Raw genomic sequence first — 19,551 nt, forward strand, 5'->3', positions numbered from 1 at the left:
CAGACTAGTCACCCAGTCAACATTACAGCAGTCCTTAAAGCTAGCAGATCATGAAGAAAACAATGGATAGCATCAGATCATGTGGAGAAACCATTAATATGTTAAAAATCAAATGGTATAGAAAGGTTGAAGAAAAAAAAAAAACCTAAATGCTTACATGTCATAATTTCAAGTGTTTTTCATGTAAAAAGAGGAAAACACCGTAAGAGCTTTTAGGTAAATCTACCCTCTTTGAACAAGGGGAAACTGCTTCAAGCTCAAAGAGGGTAGGTTTAGGTTGAACACAAGGAAGAAGTTTTCTACAGTGAGGGTGGTAAAGCACTGGAATAGGTTGGCCAGAGATGTGTTTGATGCCCCGTCCATGGAGACTTTCAAGGCGAGGCTGGATCAGGCCCTCGGTGACCTGACCTAGCTGTGTATGTCCATGTTTACTGTAGGGGAGTTGGACTAGATGGCCAATCTCTTCCAACTCTAAGGATTCTATGATTCTGCAAATGGCTAAGTCCTCTTTCTTCCACAGAATCACAGAATCACTCAGGTGGGAGAAGACCTTAAGATCATTGAGTCCAACCACGACCTAACCATACTACCCTAACTCTAACAACCTTCCACTAAATCATGTCCCTGAGCACCACATCCAAACAGTTTGTAAACACATGCAGGGCTGGTGACTCCCTGGGGAGCCTATTCCAGTGCTTAACAACCTTTTCTTTTAAAGCTTTTCCCGATATCCAACCTAAACCCACCCTGGCACAACTTGAGTCCATTTCCTCTCATCCTGTCACCAGTGAGAAGAGACCAACGCCGCTTTCGCTGTAAGCACCTTTCAGATACTGGAAGAGAGCAATAAAGTCTCCCCTCAGGCTCCTCTTCCCCAGATTAAATAGCACCAGTTCCTTCAGTCTCTCCTTGTAGGGTGCATTCTTCAAGCCCTTCACAAGCTTTGTTGCCTTTCTTTGGACCTGCTCCAGTACCTCAGTGTCCCCTTTGTACTGAGGTGCCCAAAACTGAACACCTGGGGGAATGAACTTGGTATTTGGATTACTGTTTCTCTGTAATGATTACCTCTTCCACATACTTGCCACCTCTGAACAGGGATTTTTTGTTGTTTGTGCTTTCAGCCTCCACCCAGGGCGTATAGCAAATGATTAAATAAAAGTAACATATTGCCTTCTGCAAATACAGTATTCCATAATTTAAAGCAATCTTGTTATCAGTTGAACTTTCATTCTTGGAATTTTTTTAAACTGTGGAAAGTATATTCAAAGCCTTAATGATTATTGCTCAGCCTGTTTCTGATAACAGAACTGGAAAAACAAATGAATTTTGAGTTGAATGAACGCTTTCATAGTTTGTTTGAATTGATTGTGTGTAGTCAGTGGGGTGTGTACTATCCTCAAAGTTTTTTTTTATAAAGAGGTGGAATCAAAGTCTGTCAGTGCTGGTAGCAACTTGACATCAAATGTGTCTCTGGTCAATGCATGCATTTCCAGTGTGGTAAAGCACAGAGCTCCAAGAGAAGGTTCTTCAGTGAACGTGAACCTGCATTTCCAATCAGTGAGAGGCAGGGGTTTTAAGTCATATATTATTTGGCAGTCAAGGTATTACAAAACTGTTGTTTTCCTCCTTCACCCAGCAAAAAGTTCTTTTTAGCTATAAAAATGTGTTCTGTGAAAATAGTGAGCTGCTTGTGAGAATTCTTTGGAATTGCTGCCATAGTTTTCCTGGCATTCTCACAAGTGTTCAGTAACTATGACTGTAAATTTCTGTCTAAAACTGAATCTTCTGAATGAGTCCATCTTAGAATTTTGCATTTTAGGATTATGTAGACACTTCTGTATGTAAGATTCAAGTGTGGTTACCCAATCTGGATGTGAAATGCATCACATTAATTTAAAACATTTGTAGTTAGAGTTAATTCTGTATGTTAAATCTATCATTTAATTGGCTAGGTAGTGATAGAATAAGGGGTAATGGTTTTCAACTAAAAGAGTGCAGATTTAGGTTAGATTTTAGGGGGAAATTCTTTACTTAGAGAGTGAAGTGCTGGAGCAGGCTGCAAAGAGACTCTGTGGATGCTCCATCCCTGGAGGTTCAAGGACAGGTTGGGCTCTGGACAGCTTGAACTAATTGCTGGCAACCCTGCCCATGGCAGGGTGTTGGAGCTGGACCCAAGCCATTCATCATCATCGTGATGATTTAAGTACACTGTTGTAACTGCCAAATCATAATATTCAAGATAAGTACAGTTTATTTTATGTTTGTCTGAGAAACTGTCCAAAGAGGAGTCATCATATGAGATTTTTTGAGCCTAATAACTTACAGGAAGATGCTGAGGTGGTCCCAGGCAGACATACAGAAACGCAAATCAGGATCTAGTTACAATCACATCCGAATCACTTCTTAGCTGAAGTTTGCATCTTTCTTATAATTGACTGAAATTGGGAGTAAGTATGGTGATTATATTCTTGAAGCATAACTAGGGATTTTTATCGGTATCTGTCTCCCTCTCTCTATACGTGTATGAAAACATTGTGGAAGCTTTTTCCTAAAAAGAATGGTGAAGATATGATTTGCTTCAATTTGTAGTTGATATCTAAGGAAAAAAATAGCAGTGCACTGCTTACTTCACTTGAACTCCTCCTCCTTTTATGGCTGCTGCTGCCTATTAGAAGGTTGATCCAGTGACTGGCTGACTGCCACTTAACTAGTTTCCAGTGAAGTGGAGGAATGCTTTCTTTGAGACAGAAGAATACTTTTGCTTCATCTGTGGTAGCATAAGAAACCTAGAATTAGAAAATATCTGTCCTTAGAACTACTTTGTGTATGTGAATATGGCACTGCATAACAAGAATATTAACCAAAGTGAAGAGTTGTTTGCAGCCTTCACATGGCAAGGTGAGTGAACAGATATGTGTGCTCATAAGAAAGTGGTGTAACAAACTTATGCGTAACTTTGATTCTGTACTGAAGGAAATTAACAAAGGTTGTGTGGAGATGAGTTTCAAAGCTGTTAGTTCTGAGATGTCATTTGCCAGAGGAGATAGGTATCTTTGTTTTTAGGAACGTATGTCTCTGAGTAACTCTGCATGTACTTAGCATAGATCTTCATTGAGTTGATTTAGCAATGGGTAGAAACTTCCATCTGAAGTCGTCTGGTGGAACACTTAACCACAGGAGAGCTGGCTGTAATATCCTACCTATAAGGGCTAATAGTTATTTTTGTGTGCAGTTGAATTTTCAAAATATTAATAAGCAAGGTAAGTGCTTTCTTGGCAAACTGTGGAAATGACACAGTAAAACTTTCCTACAAAATGCATGTCTTGCCACAGGTAAGTACTTCACATTTTGAGGAGTTAGTTTTCTATTTTCACCCCACCTTAAAAGAGGATTAGTAAATATCACTGCTTGAAGTTCAAAGCTTGTTAATATTTGGATGGCGTTTGTTGGTTTTTTATGCTCACTAATCTACTTAATAAAAAGTATTTGACTTGTTAGTTTCATTCTCTTCCCTGTTAAGCTATTACAGAAACAGTTCAGTAAATCTTATTCTTCTATATTGCTCTTTCCGTTTTCCTCTTAAAAGACTAAGTTTCTTCATATGCTAAAATGCAACTTATTTTTTTCTGAAGCACAGACTTAGTGATATGTTTTGTGAGGTTAATTGTAGGCATTACCTTTGTAAAGGATATATATATAGCTTACATAAAATACATTAATAAAATTACTGTGCACTTCAGTGTAGCTGCATTGTCTCATAACTGCATCAGCAGCCCTCAATAAGAACTAAGACAAAAACACTCTGAACCAGCACCACAACATACTTGGAGTACGGATCAGGTTTAAACAAGGCATAAAATTATCAGAAATAGGAGTGGACCATAATAATCTTATTTCACGATGCAGTGGTGATGGAATTAGTTTCAAAAGATGTTAATTTACACCTTTGGCTGAAGCAGTTACTTCTGTATTTATTCATTTTATATTGCTGCATTTGTTTTGCTTTCTTGATCACTATTCCAAGTGAAAATAGCAAATTTCTGTTGAACTTTAAGAGGCGTAAACATCCTTCACCTGTAAGATATCCTCATTTTGAAGAGAATCATATTTAAGTGGTTCCTTAAAATTTCCACAGAAGTTTTAGGAATAAAAAAAGATATGCTTTACACTTCTCTACTTTTTTTTTGTGGTGGAGGATATATGCAAGTAACTATTCAATTTGCAGTGGTTGCTTTCTATACCGCACCACACCACTCTCTCACTCCCCCTCGCCAAAAGGATGGAGGAAAAATACAATGGAAGAAAAGAGACTTGGGTTGAGATAAGGACACTGTAATTAAAGGGGAAAAAAACAAACCCAGCAGGCTGAAGAAACATAGGGTAAAAATAATTGTTATCTGCTTCCCATCAGCAAACAATGTTCAGCCATGTCTTGGAAAGCAGGGTTTCAGTACGTGTAGTGATTGCTCAGGAAAACACTTTCATAACAAAAGTCCCCCTTCTCCTTCCATTTCCTCGGCTTTTTTTACAGTACAGAATATCCCTTTGGATAGTTCAGTACAGCTGCCCTGGTGGTGTCCCTTCCCCACCTCTTTTCCACCTCTCTGCCTACTGGGCTTTTTTTCAGGGTGGGAAGAAAGTCTTGATGCTGTGCCACCACCACTTAGCAATGGATAAAATATTGGTGTGTTATCAGTGCTGTTCTAGCTACAAGTGCAAAGCGCAGCAGTGTATGGTCTGCTGTGGGGAAAGTCAACTCCGTCCCAGCCAGACCTAGTAGACTGTTGCCTTAAATTTTAACTCTTTTTCATCTTCTTTTTCTTTCTTCTGTCTTTCATTTTCTGTTACTATAGCTCTTATTGAACTTCCTCCCTCCTCCTTGTCTGGATCTTGCAAATTTTCACAAGGTAATTAAGAGTTTTCTTACTAGTGTCTTTTGTTTCTCAGGACAAGAACTAGAACAGGATAGGGATTTATGTTTTAGCACTGAGTTTTGTTCAGAATTGTCGTATGTTCTTCATGCCCTTACATCCCATTTTCAAGTCCTGCTTGTTGTGGATGAAGTCTTCAAGTGTTTTCAGCTATATTTGGATCGCGTTACTCTCCCTTTGTCCCCAGCCTGGTGGATGATTTAATAGCTTAGCTATATTGAAGAAGTTGATCTAAAGATTCTTCACCATTTTCTAATTTTACAGGATATGTAAACACCTCAGTTTCTCGCTAATATTGCTGAGAGCTGCAAATACTCAATACCTCATTGAGATCAGTCTCTCAAATAAGCATTGTTTCAAATTTCTGAAGTTAAAATGCATTTTCATAAGTCACTGCTAGTTTTCTCAACTGATTGCTGTATTTCTGCTGTGTTTTAGTTCTCTGCCTTCCCAGCAGTCCTCTTATAAATTAAGGTACTTCAGTAAGTGTGGTTTTTTCTCTTGTCAGTTCTAGGTACAGATAATATGGAGCAGAAAACCTACAGTGATGCTGATATGGTCAGACATCTGCTAGCTGAGGTATGTTCACCTCTGTAATGCTGTGTTAATGCATTTGAGGACATGTATTTGAAGAGGTTATTCAGCTACTGGAATCCTGCCTGATTCAGTTGTCTTCATGAGCTGCTTATCAAACACATGGGTCCTGAGAAGCTGTCTAGTCAGTTGCATCATCGCAGGAACCTTTTTTTTTGACAATGTTGAAGAACCAGTGCATTTGACAGTGGAGCTCTCAAAGCGGTGATGCATTAAACAGTAACTAAGAAAATCAAAATTACTATGAATTTACACTTTATCTGATCGAAAGTAGACATTCATTTGCTTTTCATGTGCAGAAAGATCGGGACCTGGAACTGGCAGCACGAATTGGACAAGCCCTGCTTAAGCGAAACCATCTGTTGACGGAACAGAATGAAGCACTAGAAGAACAGTTAGGACAAACTCTAGATCAAGTGAGTGATTCTTTTTCTTTTGTTTCCTTTTTTTCTTCTTTATATGATGATGGAAATGGGATTCATAGAAATATGTTATTCCATTGTGAACACACACAATTGCTACTTTCAAACTATGTAGTGTACTTCGATATCATCGTCCTCATTGTCATAGTTCAGTCAGCTTTCTTGGGCTAAGGGTCAACTATAAAGTCTGCACATGGTGGTTACTGAGAAATTGTTAGGTGCAGGAACGTTAGGTTAGGAACGTTAGGTGCTATTTGTGATATACTTAGAGCAAAATTGTGCTTTTAAAGTGTTTGTTTTGACATCAGTCTGATATTTTGGTTTTAAACTAAGAATATAATAATATAAATAAAAATAGACTATGTAGTTGACATCTGTTGTGACCTTTTACGTAGCAACTTCTGAGAAGAAACAGTCAGAAAATGAGTTGACTTAATGGAGTGCTTCCATTTAAATATAAAACAAACAAACAAAAAAAACATGCAAAGGGAGTTTTGTTCCATATCTTCATTCCCTTTTTTCCTTATTCTTTATTTAATCTTTTCTTGATTATTCTTGCTTAAAAAATATGTATATATAGTTGTCAACCTAGAAAGTGTCCCAAGTTTTTTTTTGTATTTTTTATCTTTCGGGACAATACGTGTAGGCTGAGTAATAGTGAAATAGTTTCAGCTGCTTGTGTTAAACACTATGCTGGTGTTTACGTACAGTCAACTGTAGGCCAGCATAGCTTATTTATTCACATAAAAATATCAATAAGCAAAATTGAATCTGTCTTAACTTGAGATTTGTCTCATCTCTTTTTTCCTTTGTCCTACAGTTCGTTTATTATATAGACTGGTGGGGACCATTCTGTGCACACACACATATCTACTGGTTCTTTTCTCCAGGAAGTTACAGTGCAGAAAAAGTCATAAACAAAAAGATACTAGCTTGTTAAAATATAAGATATAACAAGGCAGCTGGAAAATTATTTTAAAGTAAATTGTTCTTAAAAAAAAGAAGAAAAACAATAGTAAGCTGTGTTGTCCATTCCTATATTACCTTAAATTTTCAGTTTCCTTTACAGTGCTAAAACTATGATTTTGTGAACTTTGTATAGGATACACAGGGCCTGGATCTTCTGTGCAAGTATATACAAATTGATCGTGACCAGTGAGCAGTTTTTAATCTCATGTTAGAGTAGAGCAGTGATATCCCAAGAATTGAGAGGCTGCATAAATAATATAATGTAATACCGTTTAGCTAAACAGTAGTTCACAAGCTGGTAATCTTCTTTTGTGCTAGGTTAACCAGCTCCAGCATGAACTGTCAAAGAAGGATGACCTGCTTCGTATTGTTTCAATTGCTTCTGAGGAAAGCGAAACAGATTCTAGCTGTTCCACACCGCTTCGTTTCAATGAGTCTTTCAGTGTATCACAAGGTCTCTTGCAGCTGGATATCCTGCAAGATAAACTCAGGGAGTTGGAGGAAGAGAACCTTGCTCTCCGATCGAAGGTATAGCTGAGTTATAGTATGTGCTATGGATGCTGGATATGAGATAAATTAGAACTGTTTAAACATCTAGCATCTGGGTTTCTCTTTAAACATACAGGTGTTTTGTTTCATTGCATACACGTCATATCCAACCACATTTCCTCCACTCTCCACATCCTTCTCTTTCCTTCACTACTATTATGTTCAAAGCCTCTACTCCTATCACAGTGCCTTTATGTTGTATGTGAATCCATGTGAGCATACACCTGAAGAATGTAGATGTATCAGACCCTTGAGTGTTTGTGACATGTTCTGGTGTAAATCTAACTGCAATTAATAGCAGTATTTTGGAAATTTCTATGTGTTGAGATGACATCTTAGTTTGGCATTAGGGATTGAATAAACAAATCCTTATGAAGACAAAGAGAGGGGAGATTCTTCACTTGCAGCAATGTCCAAAATAAAATTTGTAGCATTAACATATACATATATATATATATATATATATATATATGTATACATATATATATACATAAACTGAAATGGGAAGACTAATTTTTTTTTTTTTTAAGGCCTGTCATCTGAAGACAGAAACCATTACGTATGAAGAGAAGGAACAGCAGTTAGTTAATGACTGTGTCAGAGAGCTCCGTGAGTATCCAAGTTGTATCTTACAATAGCAAAACAGTACTTGAACACCTGCTGCCTAAATTTTCTCTTGTTCATCCTTGAATTAAAAAATGAGCTTCAGTAATTTCTGCCAATTTTTTTGAGTTTTGCTCTTTTACCGAGTGCAAACGTCTTTTGTTCTGTATTCCGTGAAGTTTCATTGTGGTATTCAACTTCAGCACAAAACCTTGTGTTTATAAACCTAAACTGAAGACTACAAACACTGGAAAATAGATGAATTTGAATTGGCAAGTGTTTTGATGTATCTGGAACAGTTGTTTAAATTTGCTTTGAGGACTACTTACTTGCAGGGAGTGGCAGCTGTTCTGTTACTTAGGGTTTTTTTTTATGATTGTGTGTGTGTATATATATATATATTTTAATCAGTAGTCATTTTATATGGCCTGATTCTTTTGTGCATAATAACCATATTTTAAGTTTGCTTTTTTGTTTTTGTACGCAACCGCCATGAAGAAGACTGGCTGTTTCTTCTTTTTTAAGATAACCATGCAACAGTATGAACTGATACCTAGGTAGTTGTTAATTTACTATTTTGTCTGTAGAAACTTATATCCATTGCAAATAAATGTTAATTTCTTAAAACCTCTCTATTTTTCCTTCAGTGAGAATGTTCATGAGTTCTGTTTTGTCTAACTTCATAGAGTATACAGACTTACTAGCCAGTTTAGGCTCTCAGAATCTTCTTCCACAGAGTGCCTACTGCGCAGCTTTAAAATTTGTGTCTTCAGGAAAGTGATCCTAACTATTGACATCAAATGCCTGTAGGCCCTCAGACAGGATTTTATCCTGTAGCAAACCTGTGAGATACAATAATCACTATCAATTAAAGATAATTTGTACTGCTTTAAAAGATAAGTATTTAGCACTTCTAGAGAATCATTTTTTTAAACTCAAATTCCATTAACACTGATGATTTTTTTTTTATTTTTTTATTTTTTAAGAAATAAGATTTTTCTTGCTCTAAGGTTATCTTCTTAATCTGTAGTCTGACCTTTTATGCAAGGTAGATCATACTGTATTATGACTTTGTACACATGCCCTGAAAGCATAGCAAGAAGCTATCTGAATAAAATACTTCAGCCTTTTGAGGTGCTTTGTCACTTTTCTTCAGGAAACGTTGAAAGAAAATAAGAATAACCACTGGAAATTGTGTGCAGTGGGTCCTTGGGGAACAGACAGTTATAGAATCAAAAGATAGATTAAGAGGTGTATGCTGTATTGAGAAAGTGTGAAAAAATCTTTGTATACAGAAAATGGTAGACTTGGAGCCTGCTTTCCTCAGCGTATTCCAGTAAATCTAGTGTTGACTATGGATCCGTGTGTCACTTGAAATAATTTGTAGTGGCTTGTCTTGATTATGTTATGGTCATTGATCCTATCTTTGCTATGCATATCAGTTTCTGCGTACTCAATTTTCAGCACGTTACACCTACATTTGAAGTTAACTTTTTCTTTTAATTCCAAAGCCCTTGATTGAGTTGCTTTTATATTTGTAGGGCAAACAAATGCTCAAATTTCCAGAATAACAGAGGAGTTGTCAGAGAAGAGTGAGGAACTGGTCCGCTACCAAGAAGAGATTTCATCCCTTTTGTTTCAGATTGTTGATCTTCAGCACAAACTCAAAGAAGTAAGGGACTGCTGATGAAGTGTGCATGCATGTGTGTATGTGCACACAAGGAGATGTGTGTACTTGCAGTGGGTGAAAATAGACTTGCAAGGTGGGGGTTACATCACTGTGACTGTTTCAGGAAAGTATGGCAGAGAATCAACTCTCTCAAGGAAATCAGCTAAGAAAATAATAGACACCTTTTTGTGCTTTCAGCATGTGATTGAGAAGGAAGAGCTGAAACTTCACTTACAAGCTTCCAAAGATGCTCAGAGACAACTGACAGCGGAGGTACTTATGGTGCATGTGCACGTTTGTGTGTATAACAGAATACAAGAGAAATAAAACTAAATGACAAGAACAGCTTTCTTCTTTTTAATTATTATTTATTCATTTTAAACTTATTTATTTATTCATTTTTTTATTATGGTAGGAGCCAAATGATAGGAGGAAAAGAATAATTGCTTTGGACCATACTTTCGTGATTCATAAGAGTCTGAAAGGCAAAGAGGATGTTCCAAGTAGATAGATCTTACTTATTTTTCTTAGTTGTTATGAAAAAGAATGCATTAATATGAATATTACTGATTACATCAACAGTGCTGTAGCTCGCTGTAGCTTAAGGAAATTCTCTTCCTTCTTTTGCATTTGTAATTATGGTATTTGCAGGTGTTTTTATGTACTTTCGGTTTTAATTCTGTACTCCTTTGAGTCTTAATTTGGACTTTGTCCCTCACCACTGAAATTAGTGTGAGTGTTATGCTGAACGTAGTCATAGAATCATTGAATGATTTTGGTTGGAAGGGACTTTTTAGATCATCTGGTTCCAACCCCCCTGCTATAGGCAGGGATGCCTCCACTATACCAGATTGCTCACAGCCCATCATCCAGCCTGGCCTTACGTGCTTCCCCTGTAGAGGTGCTCCAGCCCTCTGGTCATCTTCACGGCCCTTGACTGGACCCACTCGTAGAGCTCCATGTCTTTCTTGTGTCTATTATTGCTTTCAATGTTAGATGTTAGCATGTGCTGTGTAATAGTGGAAACATGGTACTGAATCCATCCCATCTGTACAAGTTACTCAGTTTCACTGCGTCTTTTTGTTTTGCTTCTGTTGGAACTTAATGGTATCATGTCATCTTTTCTCTTTCAGTTACATGAGTTGCAAGATCGGAATGCAGAGTGTTTGGGGATGCTGCATGAATCTCAAGAAGAAGTAAAGTTGCTGCGCAGCAGAGCCAGCTCTGTTGCTTGTCTCTGCCATCCTCAGGCATGTGGAACATTTCCTGTGGTAACAAATACTGCTGCTATGGTGTATACCTACTGGCACAAATGGCCTGGAGTAAATAGCTGTTACCTGCAGTGCAGAGGGAACCATTTTGTTATAGGCAAAGAAGCTGAGTTTTTCATTTTTTTAAGGTGTACACTTCTGAGTGTACACCTTTCATATTTAGTAAATGAATCATTCACTTGCCATTTTATGATATTAGGATGGCTTTTCCTTTTTATGTGACTTTTATTTTAAGTACAGAAATTGATATGTTCAGTTGTTAGCTTGGTTGTGCAAATATATTGTTAAATTTTATAATTGACAATACTTAAGAAACCATTTTTTTTGAGAGTTCAAACAGCGTTTTTTTCCTTTAAGTATCTTATGATGTGCTTTTATGTCCTTATCTCCTTATCTTGTGAAATTGAACTTTAAGCATAATCAGAAATGTGTTAGACTAATTGAAGATAAGTAAATCAATGGAAAAAAAATGTTAAAAGCTTTTATTTTCTTCTTAGTATCAGGAATATTCTGAATAGTGTATCACAAATTTCTGGGCCGTGCTGGGATTTTGTCAAGTTTTGGTTTTTCATTCTGCTTATACAGAAACCCTTGTATGTGTTTGGACCTTGTAAGAAGTGCTCTTACCAAGTGTTGTTTAATTTAAGAAGCCAAGAGTACCAAGAAAGTACATTTTGCTAATGAAAGCTGAACAGTTTTATGTAGATGTTACTATGGTGTAAAACTTACTTCTCTCCACCTTCAGAGACTGGAAGGTCTACGCATTATACTCTGTGTGAAACATATCTATGAGGAAAAAAATTGAAAATTTTCAAGTATTTTGAGAGATGTTTTCTGCTAAAATTATTGTATTTAATTTGTCAACTCTTCTGGTTCTCTTTTTTTCCTTAGGATTCCCTTGCAGCAGAAATTGAAGGGACAATGCGGAAGGAATTGAGTCAGGTTGATGAATCTCTCCTATCCAAGCAAAAGTATGTTTTCAGATATTTTGTGACGTTTCAGTACTTTTCCATATGCTTATATTAGGTAAGGTGAGCTATCTGGAAGTCTATAAGTGTGAACTTTCATTCTACAGTAAGTTTTCTATATAGCTTTAAAAAAAATAATTAGCTGGTAGACTTTTCGACTTTGAAATCTGTTATTCTTAATTGTTTCCATGAAGAAGCTGGAAATTTGCTAGAAGAATGTTATCTCATTCTTTGATTTCTGAAATATTTTTATTCAGATCCTCTGACAAGCAGCACTAGTTTTGTCATTTTGACTACTTACAGAAAAATTATCTGGCAAGTGATATTAGAGCTTAAACATTGATAACAATTTCTAAAGCTCTGAAGGTTTATTTCTGAAGACCACGTTTCTGAGCAAGAGTTAAATATAAGCTTCTAAAATTTCTCAGATAGTTATCAGTAGAATGTTTTGTTCTTCCAGGTCAAAGTAAGCAGTAATTCTGATATTAGTAGAGGAACATTTTAGGTAATTCTGTTCTTCTGTAGCAAATTTGTTGCACAAAGCTTTATTATCCTTTTAGAAATGTTTCCGAAACCCGTATTTGTTTCCTTGCTTTTTTTCTGCAGGAGTCAACAGAAACGAATATTTGACACTGTCAGGGTTGCTAACGTTACTCGTAGCCGCTCTTCTTCTTTTCCTGCTCCATTACCAATCCCTGGATCTAATAGGTCAAGTGTTGTTATGACAGCAAAGCCTTTTCAGTCTGGCTTACAGATGGAAAGCCATGCACAGATGATCCAGAGGAGCAGCTCTGAGAAGAATTTGAAGTAGGAAACAGTTTATTATTGTCTTTCTAAACTGATTTACTTAAAACTGAATCCACACTGGACCCTTGCTATGTAAGAGAAAAATATTGAATTTAGTGGTCTCCATATCTGTTATTATTTCTTGTTCACACAGGGGCAGACATAAGCCTGGCCAGCCAGGAACTCCTGGAGACAGTGACTTAGTCACAGCTCTGCACAGGCTCTCTCTCCGTCACCACAACTATCTGAGTGAAAAGCAGTTCTTTGAGGAGGAGTGGGAGCGCAAGATGCATTTGCTGAATGAGCAGAAAGAAGGGGCTAGTGGTTATAGTACACCAACAGAAAGTTGTTTTTCCTTGGGTACAAACTCAGAATTCACCGATCTCTCTGCCAGCTCCAGTAACCTCCGTGTCCTTCTACCAGAAAAACTGCAAATTGTCAAGCCCATCGAAGGTAAGCAGAAGATCTTCCTTCTTCAAGCAAAAATGATTTGATATTCATTTGCCAACTAACTCATTGTGTGTATAGACAGACATGATGATAATTAATAAGGAGAAAAAGCATTCTTGTTGGCTTTGTGCCAACTAGCTCACCAGTATCACTTTGTATTTGGCTTTTTTACATGGCGCTAAATGTTCAGATTTTTCTGGCTGTTGGTGTCACCATCCAAGTGCTCTGTGTGCTTCAGCAACGGCATCAGATGGCTGAAATTGTTGCGATCAAGTGTTCTTGTAGCTTGATGTAATAGTAGGTGTTGGCTCTCTGAAACCATTCTCTTTTGTCGCACCAGGATCTCAGACCCTGTTTCACTGGCAGCAGCTTGCTCGACCCAACCTAGGCACCATACTTGACCCAAGACCAGGTGTTGTTACAAAAGGTTTTACCCCTCTGACCGATGATTCTGTGCACCGCATCTCTGACTTGGAGGAGGATGATGAAGAAGGGGAAGGAGGTATAACGTTTCAAGTGCAACAATCCTTCCCGGAGAAAAATAAGTCTGCAGTGGCAAAACCAGTGTCAGGGATTTTCCTGTCACCTATTACTTCAGTAGCAGTACCACTCACTGGTAAGAAGCAGTTACTGATTTTTTTCCTCCTTTTGTGTGCTGATTTCTGAGGTTTTAACGCATACTTGATGCCTTGATAATTGTAGCAGTTTACAAACTGTCCACCCTCTGCATTCCAGTCTGCAGTAAATTTGTTAGGGAGACATTGTCAATTTCATCTACATGCTACAAAATATAGTGCAGGGCGTTGTAGAAGGTGATGTTTGTCTTCTATGTCAGTTTTTTAATTAGGTGGTACAAGACTGCTGGAAAACTTAGCTGGGATAAGGTTACATCTGAATAACTATATGCTAAGCAGTTATCTTATAAAACAATAGAAGATGACCAGTATCTTCCATTTAATTATCAAAAATGTGCTACTTTTGTTAGTAAAAGGTGTAAAGCTTAGATTCTGTGGAAAACAGGGCCTTAAAAGGTGAGGATGGATATCCTAACATTAAATTTGTATCAAACCCCTCATGGGAAAATTCGTGTTGCAAGCACTGATCTTATTTTTGTCAAAATACAAATCCCTAAGGAAGGCTGATGTCAAAGAATGGGAAAAACATCCCTGCTTTCTCTTGGCACATGGGCTTTGTCACTGTTTATGTGCTGAGCTCTCTGATTGCAGTGTGGGCTTACAGACCAACATTTTTTATCAGGACTCTACTATTTGTTAGGTTTTATTTAGTTTAGGAATATATCTCCAATAACTTAGTTTTCTGCAGAATTCTGTACTACAGTAGTTCAAAGTGCTAGTTCAAATGCAACTTAATACACATGGTATAGTTTCTTCTAATTCTTTTCATCTTCAGAGCATTTTATAAAGGCTAGATAGAAACTTGTGCCTTGTTTTTTGATTTAAGTTGGATGTCCGTATTTCTTGTACTGCTAGTTAGCTTCTGTGGTTATTGATGTTACTAACATTTGAAAAGCATTATTTCAGCTCATCTTAAATGAGGAAATACATAAAGCAAGAAAGTTAAATGGATTTTAAAATAAACTAGTAGTAGAATCTTTTTCTCAACTGAAATAGCTGACTTTGAGACAATACTGTCTTTGTTATCCTTTAAAAAAGATAAAAATTAGCAGTGACAACATCATCTCAAACATTGCTTTCATTAATTATGATTTGTCTCTACTTTTAACCTCATGGGATGTGAATTCTCCACATTGCAGCCTTGAATCCTGGCAAGTGTCTGTCTTCAACAAATTCCACATTTACTTTCACTACCTGTAGAATCCTTCACCCGTCCGATGTCACCCAAGTTACTCCCAGGTATGGTGACTGCTGACATCCTAAGAGTTGCTGCATAGAATTAAATGGTTGCATTCTGGCTTTTGATATATAGACAGGTTTTAAAAAAAATACCAGGATATTTAGGCAATGCATAAAATGTTATTCATTGCAGGGGTTGCAATTACAAAGGGGAAACTTGAAATTCTCCAGAATAAAATAGGAGTGGTTTTTTTTTTTCCTTTGGTCCTTTTTAAAAAAACTAAGCTATTGCTTAGTGTTGTAACAGTTATTTTTGTTTCCTTTCTCCATGTTCAGACATTAAAAATTATACATGAAAGATAAATGCTTTGGTACATACATTAAAACCCTTTTGTCAATCAATACCCACGAATGCTGAAACTGTCAAAAATATTAAGTTTACTTTTTCGTGAACCTTTCGTATACTAAAAAGCAAATACAGAGCCAAGCTGTCTAATGCATATATCTGGTATCTTCTTTGTTTCACTTTCGTTTCAGCTCTACGTCTGCCCCATTTTCACTTGGAAATAGTGGCAAGAGCTTTGGAAACCATGTAGTGAGCACTCCAGCCATGTCTTACAGGCTTAGTATTGGAGAATTTCTCACCAACAGAGGAGATTCAACTACTACCCTCAGCAGTACCAGCAGTCTGGCTCAACTCTTGCAGGAGCGTGGCATCTCTGCCAAGGTTTATGATAGTCCCCTATTAGATAAACTGCCTCTGCTACAGCCCCCTCGTACAGTCCCTGTTCCTTCTACTCCGCCAAATTCTCCTTCACATTCACCTTGTCCTTCCCCTCCACCATTTGAGTCTCGAGTGCATCACTCAGAAAATTTCCTGGCTTCAAGACCAGCAGAAACATTCTTGCAGGAAATGTATGGCCTAAAGCCCTCCCGTAATGCTCCAGAAGTAGGCCAGCTGAAGATGAACCTGGTGGACAGGCTGAAGAGGCTGGGTATTGCCAGGGTCGTCAAGCCCCCTGATACACAGGACCACAAGAAGAATCAGGGGGCAGAGGTTAGCTTGCGGAGGCCAGACTCGGCTGTGTTTTTAAATGCAGGTAGCAACTTAATGGCAGGACTGAGAAGAAACCAGAGTCTTCCAGCCATGATTGGAGCATTAGGAGCCCCAGTCTGCACACAGTCAACAAAAATGGATATCCTAAAAGAGGACTGATTGCTCTGGACACTGGCTTAGTAAATAATTCAAGAGGGATAAGCATCCAGTACAGAAAAGGTTAGGTGTGTTACAGAAGAGTTGGAGAAGGCATGTGCATGTTAAAAGGGGTGGAGAGAGAAGTGATAGGGTCAAGGAGAAAAGAACATTGCTTGGGTCTGGGAAAGAAGGCTTTTGTGGAAGATAAGAAAAGAAACAAGAAACCAAAGCTTACTTTTGAGATCTCTCCAGCATCTGTCTTAGCTTAAGTAAAAGTCCCACTGTAGACGTTTTCAGTATTTTAACCTTTTAAACTGTACTTGTAGAACTGTCTTGCAGGTGCTGTTCTATTTTTTCTACCATATGGCTATAGTATTTATAATTTGTTAGCAGTCAAGCTTATCATTTAAATACGATATTAAGATAATAATCAGTCTGACCAGCACCATTTGTCCAAGTTCTTCTCTGTAGCAAATACAAAAACTTGGAACTACTTTAATTCTAGTATTTTCTAGCTCAGAAACTGCTCTTTTGAACTCCCCATGTTGAGAAGCAGAAGTGAGAACCTTTAATTTGACATTTGAGCACAAAAATAAATAATCAGGATTTGTTTTTTTGAAAGAGTGCAATTGTGCTAGTGAGTTACTCACGGAAGTTAATTTCTTTCTAGAGCTTCTGAAGCATACAGTGGAAAGTGCAATGAGTGAGAACTAAGAAGAATAAAAGTATGTATTAGGGTAAAAATTTCAAGCTAAGAGATCTTTTTTTTTCACATACAAAGAAAAATCTTGGGCATGTTTCAATATTGCAAAAGGAAATAAAAACTAGGTGCTTGATTCAGAGTTTATTTTCGTTTGGCATAAGCAGAGAGCATTTACCTAAATGCTTGAAAAATAAGTAATCTGAATCTTGACAGCTAGGCATTCTGTATATTGGAGACTTTGGCAGCAACATCATGCCTTTTGTTCAGATATTCCTGATTTTAGGCAGGATTTTGTTTGAAAGATTTCATTAAGATCAAAATTTATCATTCTGTATTCAGAAAATGGAAGATGAAAGCCAGTGTTCTTTTGTAGCATTTTATGAATGCAGATCAATTTGGCCTGTGTTGAAATCATGTTTGAATGATGAAAAGTGGCTCTGACCTTCGTTCTGAATTAACATTGAGGCAAACTTTTTGTCTCAAAAGAAAACACCACTGGAGAAATCTGGTTCCAGAGTGACATTCAGCAAAGTATTATTGCCTGTCCTGCTTTTTTAATTCCTTCCTGACCAAGCTTCTAGTCATAACTGAATAATCTACAATAGATTTAAAATGTATCTTAAGAATAAATATTTGTCCCACATTCCTTGGGGGAATAGATCTTGGGCAGTGATCAGAATGGAAACAGGTTCTTAAATCTGTTTGTGATTTTTTTTTTTTTCAGTGCACCTGACCTATTTGAATGGTTTTAAGGTTTGTTTCCATATAGTTAGTTAGAACAGCCAGTGTTTGTTTACCTTGGCTGTTAGAGTGTATGTGGGACATAGGTGGCATCTTTCTGGATGTATGGTGTGAAGCACTGGCATAATTACACTGATTTGCATTTGGCATGTGGCACATCCACACCTTTGTTGCTGCAGGATTGATTGGAGTAGGGCAGGAAAAGAAAGCTTCTTAAACTGATTTATTATGTGGCCTTTCTGCTTTTACAGCCCTATGGATCTCATGATGACTCTGATATAGCAGTCTTTTTTTGTAAAAGGAAAAGGACTAACCACTTCAAACTTGCACAGGGACTCTCAGCAGAAATTTGTCTGTCAGCAGCGCACAGAAGTATTCAGGAACTCCTGGAGTTGCCTTTTGCTCTCTAAGAATCTTATGAAAGGTGAATTTTATTTGAAATGCTATATACGGGTTAATTTGTTTTTTAAATGAAAAATATTTAATTCCTTCTTGTAAATATTTATGTTTGTACTTCCCTAAGTGTTCACTGGGCCTTACCTAGCTAAATAAGGTAAGAATGAAAGAGCTGGGGGGAGGTATTCTTGCTCTCCAGTTGACTAAGGAACGAGTTGACAGACGATTAGTTTGATATAAACAGGGAAGTATATGACATGTCAGAAGTCTGTCTGTTTTATGTACGCTTATTGTAGGAATTCATCTAAGAGACAGATAATTTTTAAAGGTATTTCACTGTGTTTCTAACTAGCTTCATTACATAACTCCAGATCATTGCGTGTGTTATCAGCAGAAAAAGGAAAATAAATCAAAATTCCTCCACATTTTCATTAAAAGCTATGTAATAGCACATTAATTAAATGCATGTTTCTTTTCAGGACAATTCCATTTTCTGTAGCCTAGCAATAGGGACTGATTCCGTTCAAATGATATGATAGATGCTGCGAGGTCTGTTGGTTGCTTTCTGTAGGATCATCAGATACTTACACAAGCAGGAAGATGATCAAAGAGTTTGAATACTGTTGTGTTTGTATCCAGTTTTTTGATGCCGTGGTACAGTACTTTTGAAATTCTGTTGTGCATTTTGTATACGTGTGCCTAGCTTGCAGCAACAGGGAAAGTTGCTACATCTTCCAAGTTTACTTCTTGGTGCCAAAATCAAGCAGACAAACACATGTATTTCTGATAACATACTAAAGTTGCCATTATTCTAAGAACTCATTTGGATTCCATTGTCTCCTGCAAGAGAGGAAATGAACTTGGATGACTTAGGTAGCTGAGATCTTTCTCAAGACCTTTTTGTCCTGCACAGATGTGATTTGGTTGAGTGAATTGATGGAGAATTGCACTTGTAAAACATTCTGCTACCTTGCAAATTTGAGACAAAAAATAGATGCTGCAAAGAAAACAAGTGCCATGTTTGTGAAATTTCAAGACACTGGAAAGGAAAATTTTGTGGTGTCTACATTTATTCAGGTTGGCTTAAATCAAGTACAAGTTTATAACTTTGTAGTTGTACAGGCATACGGTTCAAGCTTCACGTGTTTGATAAACTTGGAGATACCTGCACACTCAAAATACCTGTGGGCTGATGAAGTCAAAAGTCTACTGCTGTCAAAGAGCATTACAGAGGGAATGAGGATAATAGGTTTGAGCCTCTTTTGGCTGCTACACAAAGGGATTACACACAATGTTTGAACGGTCTGGGAACGTTTTTTTTTTTTTCCATCTGCTTTTTGCACCTACTGTTGTTTCATGGTGGAATGTAAATTTCATAATAAACATGCATACCATGTCCTTTTTCAGTATGTTGGTCATCTTGTGTGGTTTCTTCCAGATGTCATCATCTGTTCTGCAATGTTATTTAGTGAAATTGAAATTAGAGCTTT

General features: G+C 37.3%; 1 protein-coding gene across 5 annotated transcripts in view; it reads left to right on the plus strand.

The window, feature by feature from the left end:
- Positions 1–19,470, plus strand: part of TRAK2 (trafficking kinesin protein 2) — a 34,012-nt gene extending 14,542 nt beyond the window's left edge. For 4 of the 5 annotated variants that reach the window (XM_048953175.1, XM_048953174.1, XM_048953176.1 and 1 more), the window contains 14 exons: positions 4,854–4,907; positions 5,440–5,510; positions 5,825–5,941; positions 7,235–7,444; positions 7,996–8,074; positions 9,610–9,740; positions 9,936–10,010; positions 10,871–10,987; positions 11,900–11,979; positions 12,583–12,783; positions 12,917–13,215; positions 13,553–13,828; positions 14,987–15,086; positions 15,564–19,470. In XM_048953175.1, the coding sequence (XP_048809132.1) occupies positions 4,854–4,907; positions 5,440–5,510; positions 5,825–5,941; positions 7,235–7,444; positions 7,996–8,074; positions 9,610–9,740; positions 9,936–10,010; positions 10,871–10,987; positions 11,900–11,979; positions 12,583–12,783; positions 12,917–13,215; positions 13,553–13,828; positions 14,987–15,086; positions 15,564–16,242 (2,489 nt within the window). In that variant the 3' untranslated portion in view covers positions 16,243–19,470. The remainder of the gene's footprint in view (positions 1–4,853; positions 4,908–5,439; positions 5,511–5,824; positions 5,942–7,234; positions 7,445–7,995; positions 8,075–9,609; positions 9,741–9,935; positions 10,011–10,870; positions 10,988–11,899; positions 11,980–12,582; positions 12,784–12,916; positions 13,216–13,552; positions 13,829–14,986; positions 15,087–15,563) is intronic. The other variant, XM_048953178.1, reaches the window with a different exon arrangement.
- Positions 19,471–19,551: the final 81 nt, after the last annotated feature.

Source organism: Lagopus muta, chromosome 8, assembly GCF_023343835.1.
Source record: "Lagopus muta isolate bLagMut1 chromosome 8, bLagMut1 primary, whole genome shotgun sequence".
Classification (NCBI taxonomy): Eukaryota; Metazoa; Chordata; class Aves; order Galliformes; family Phasianidae; genus Lagopus; species Lagopus muta.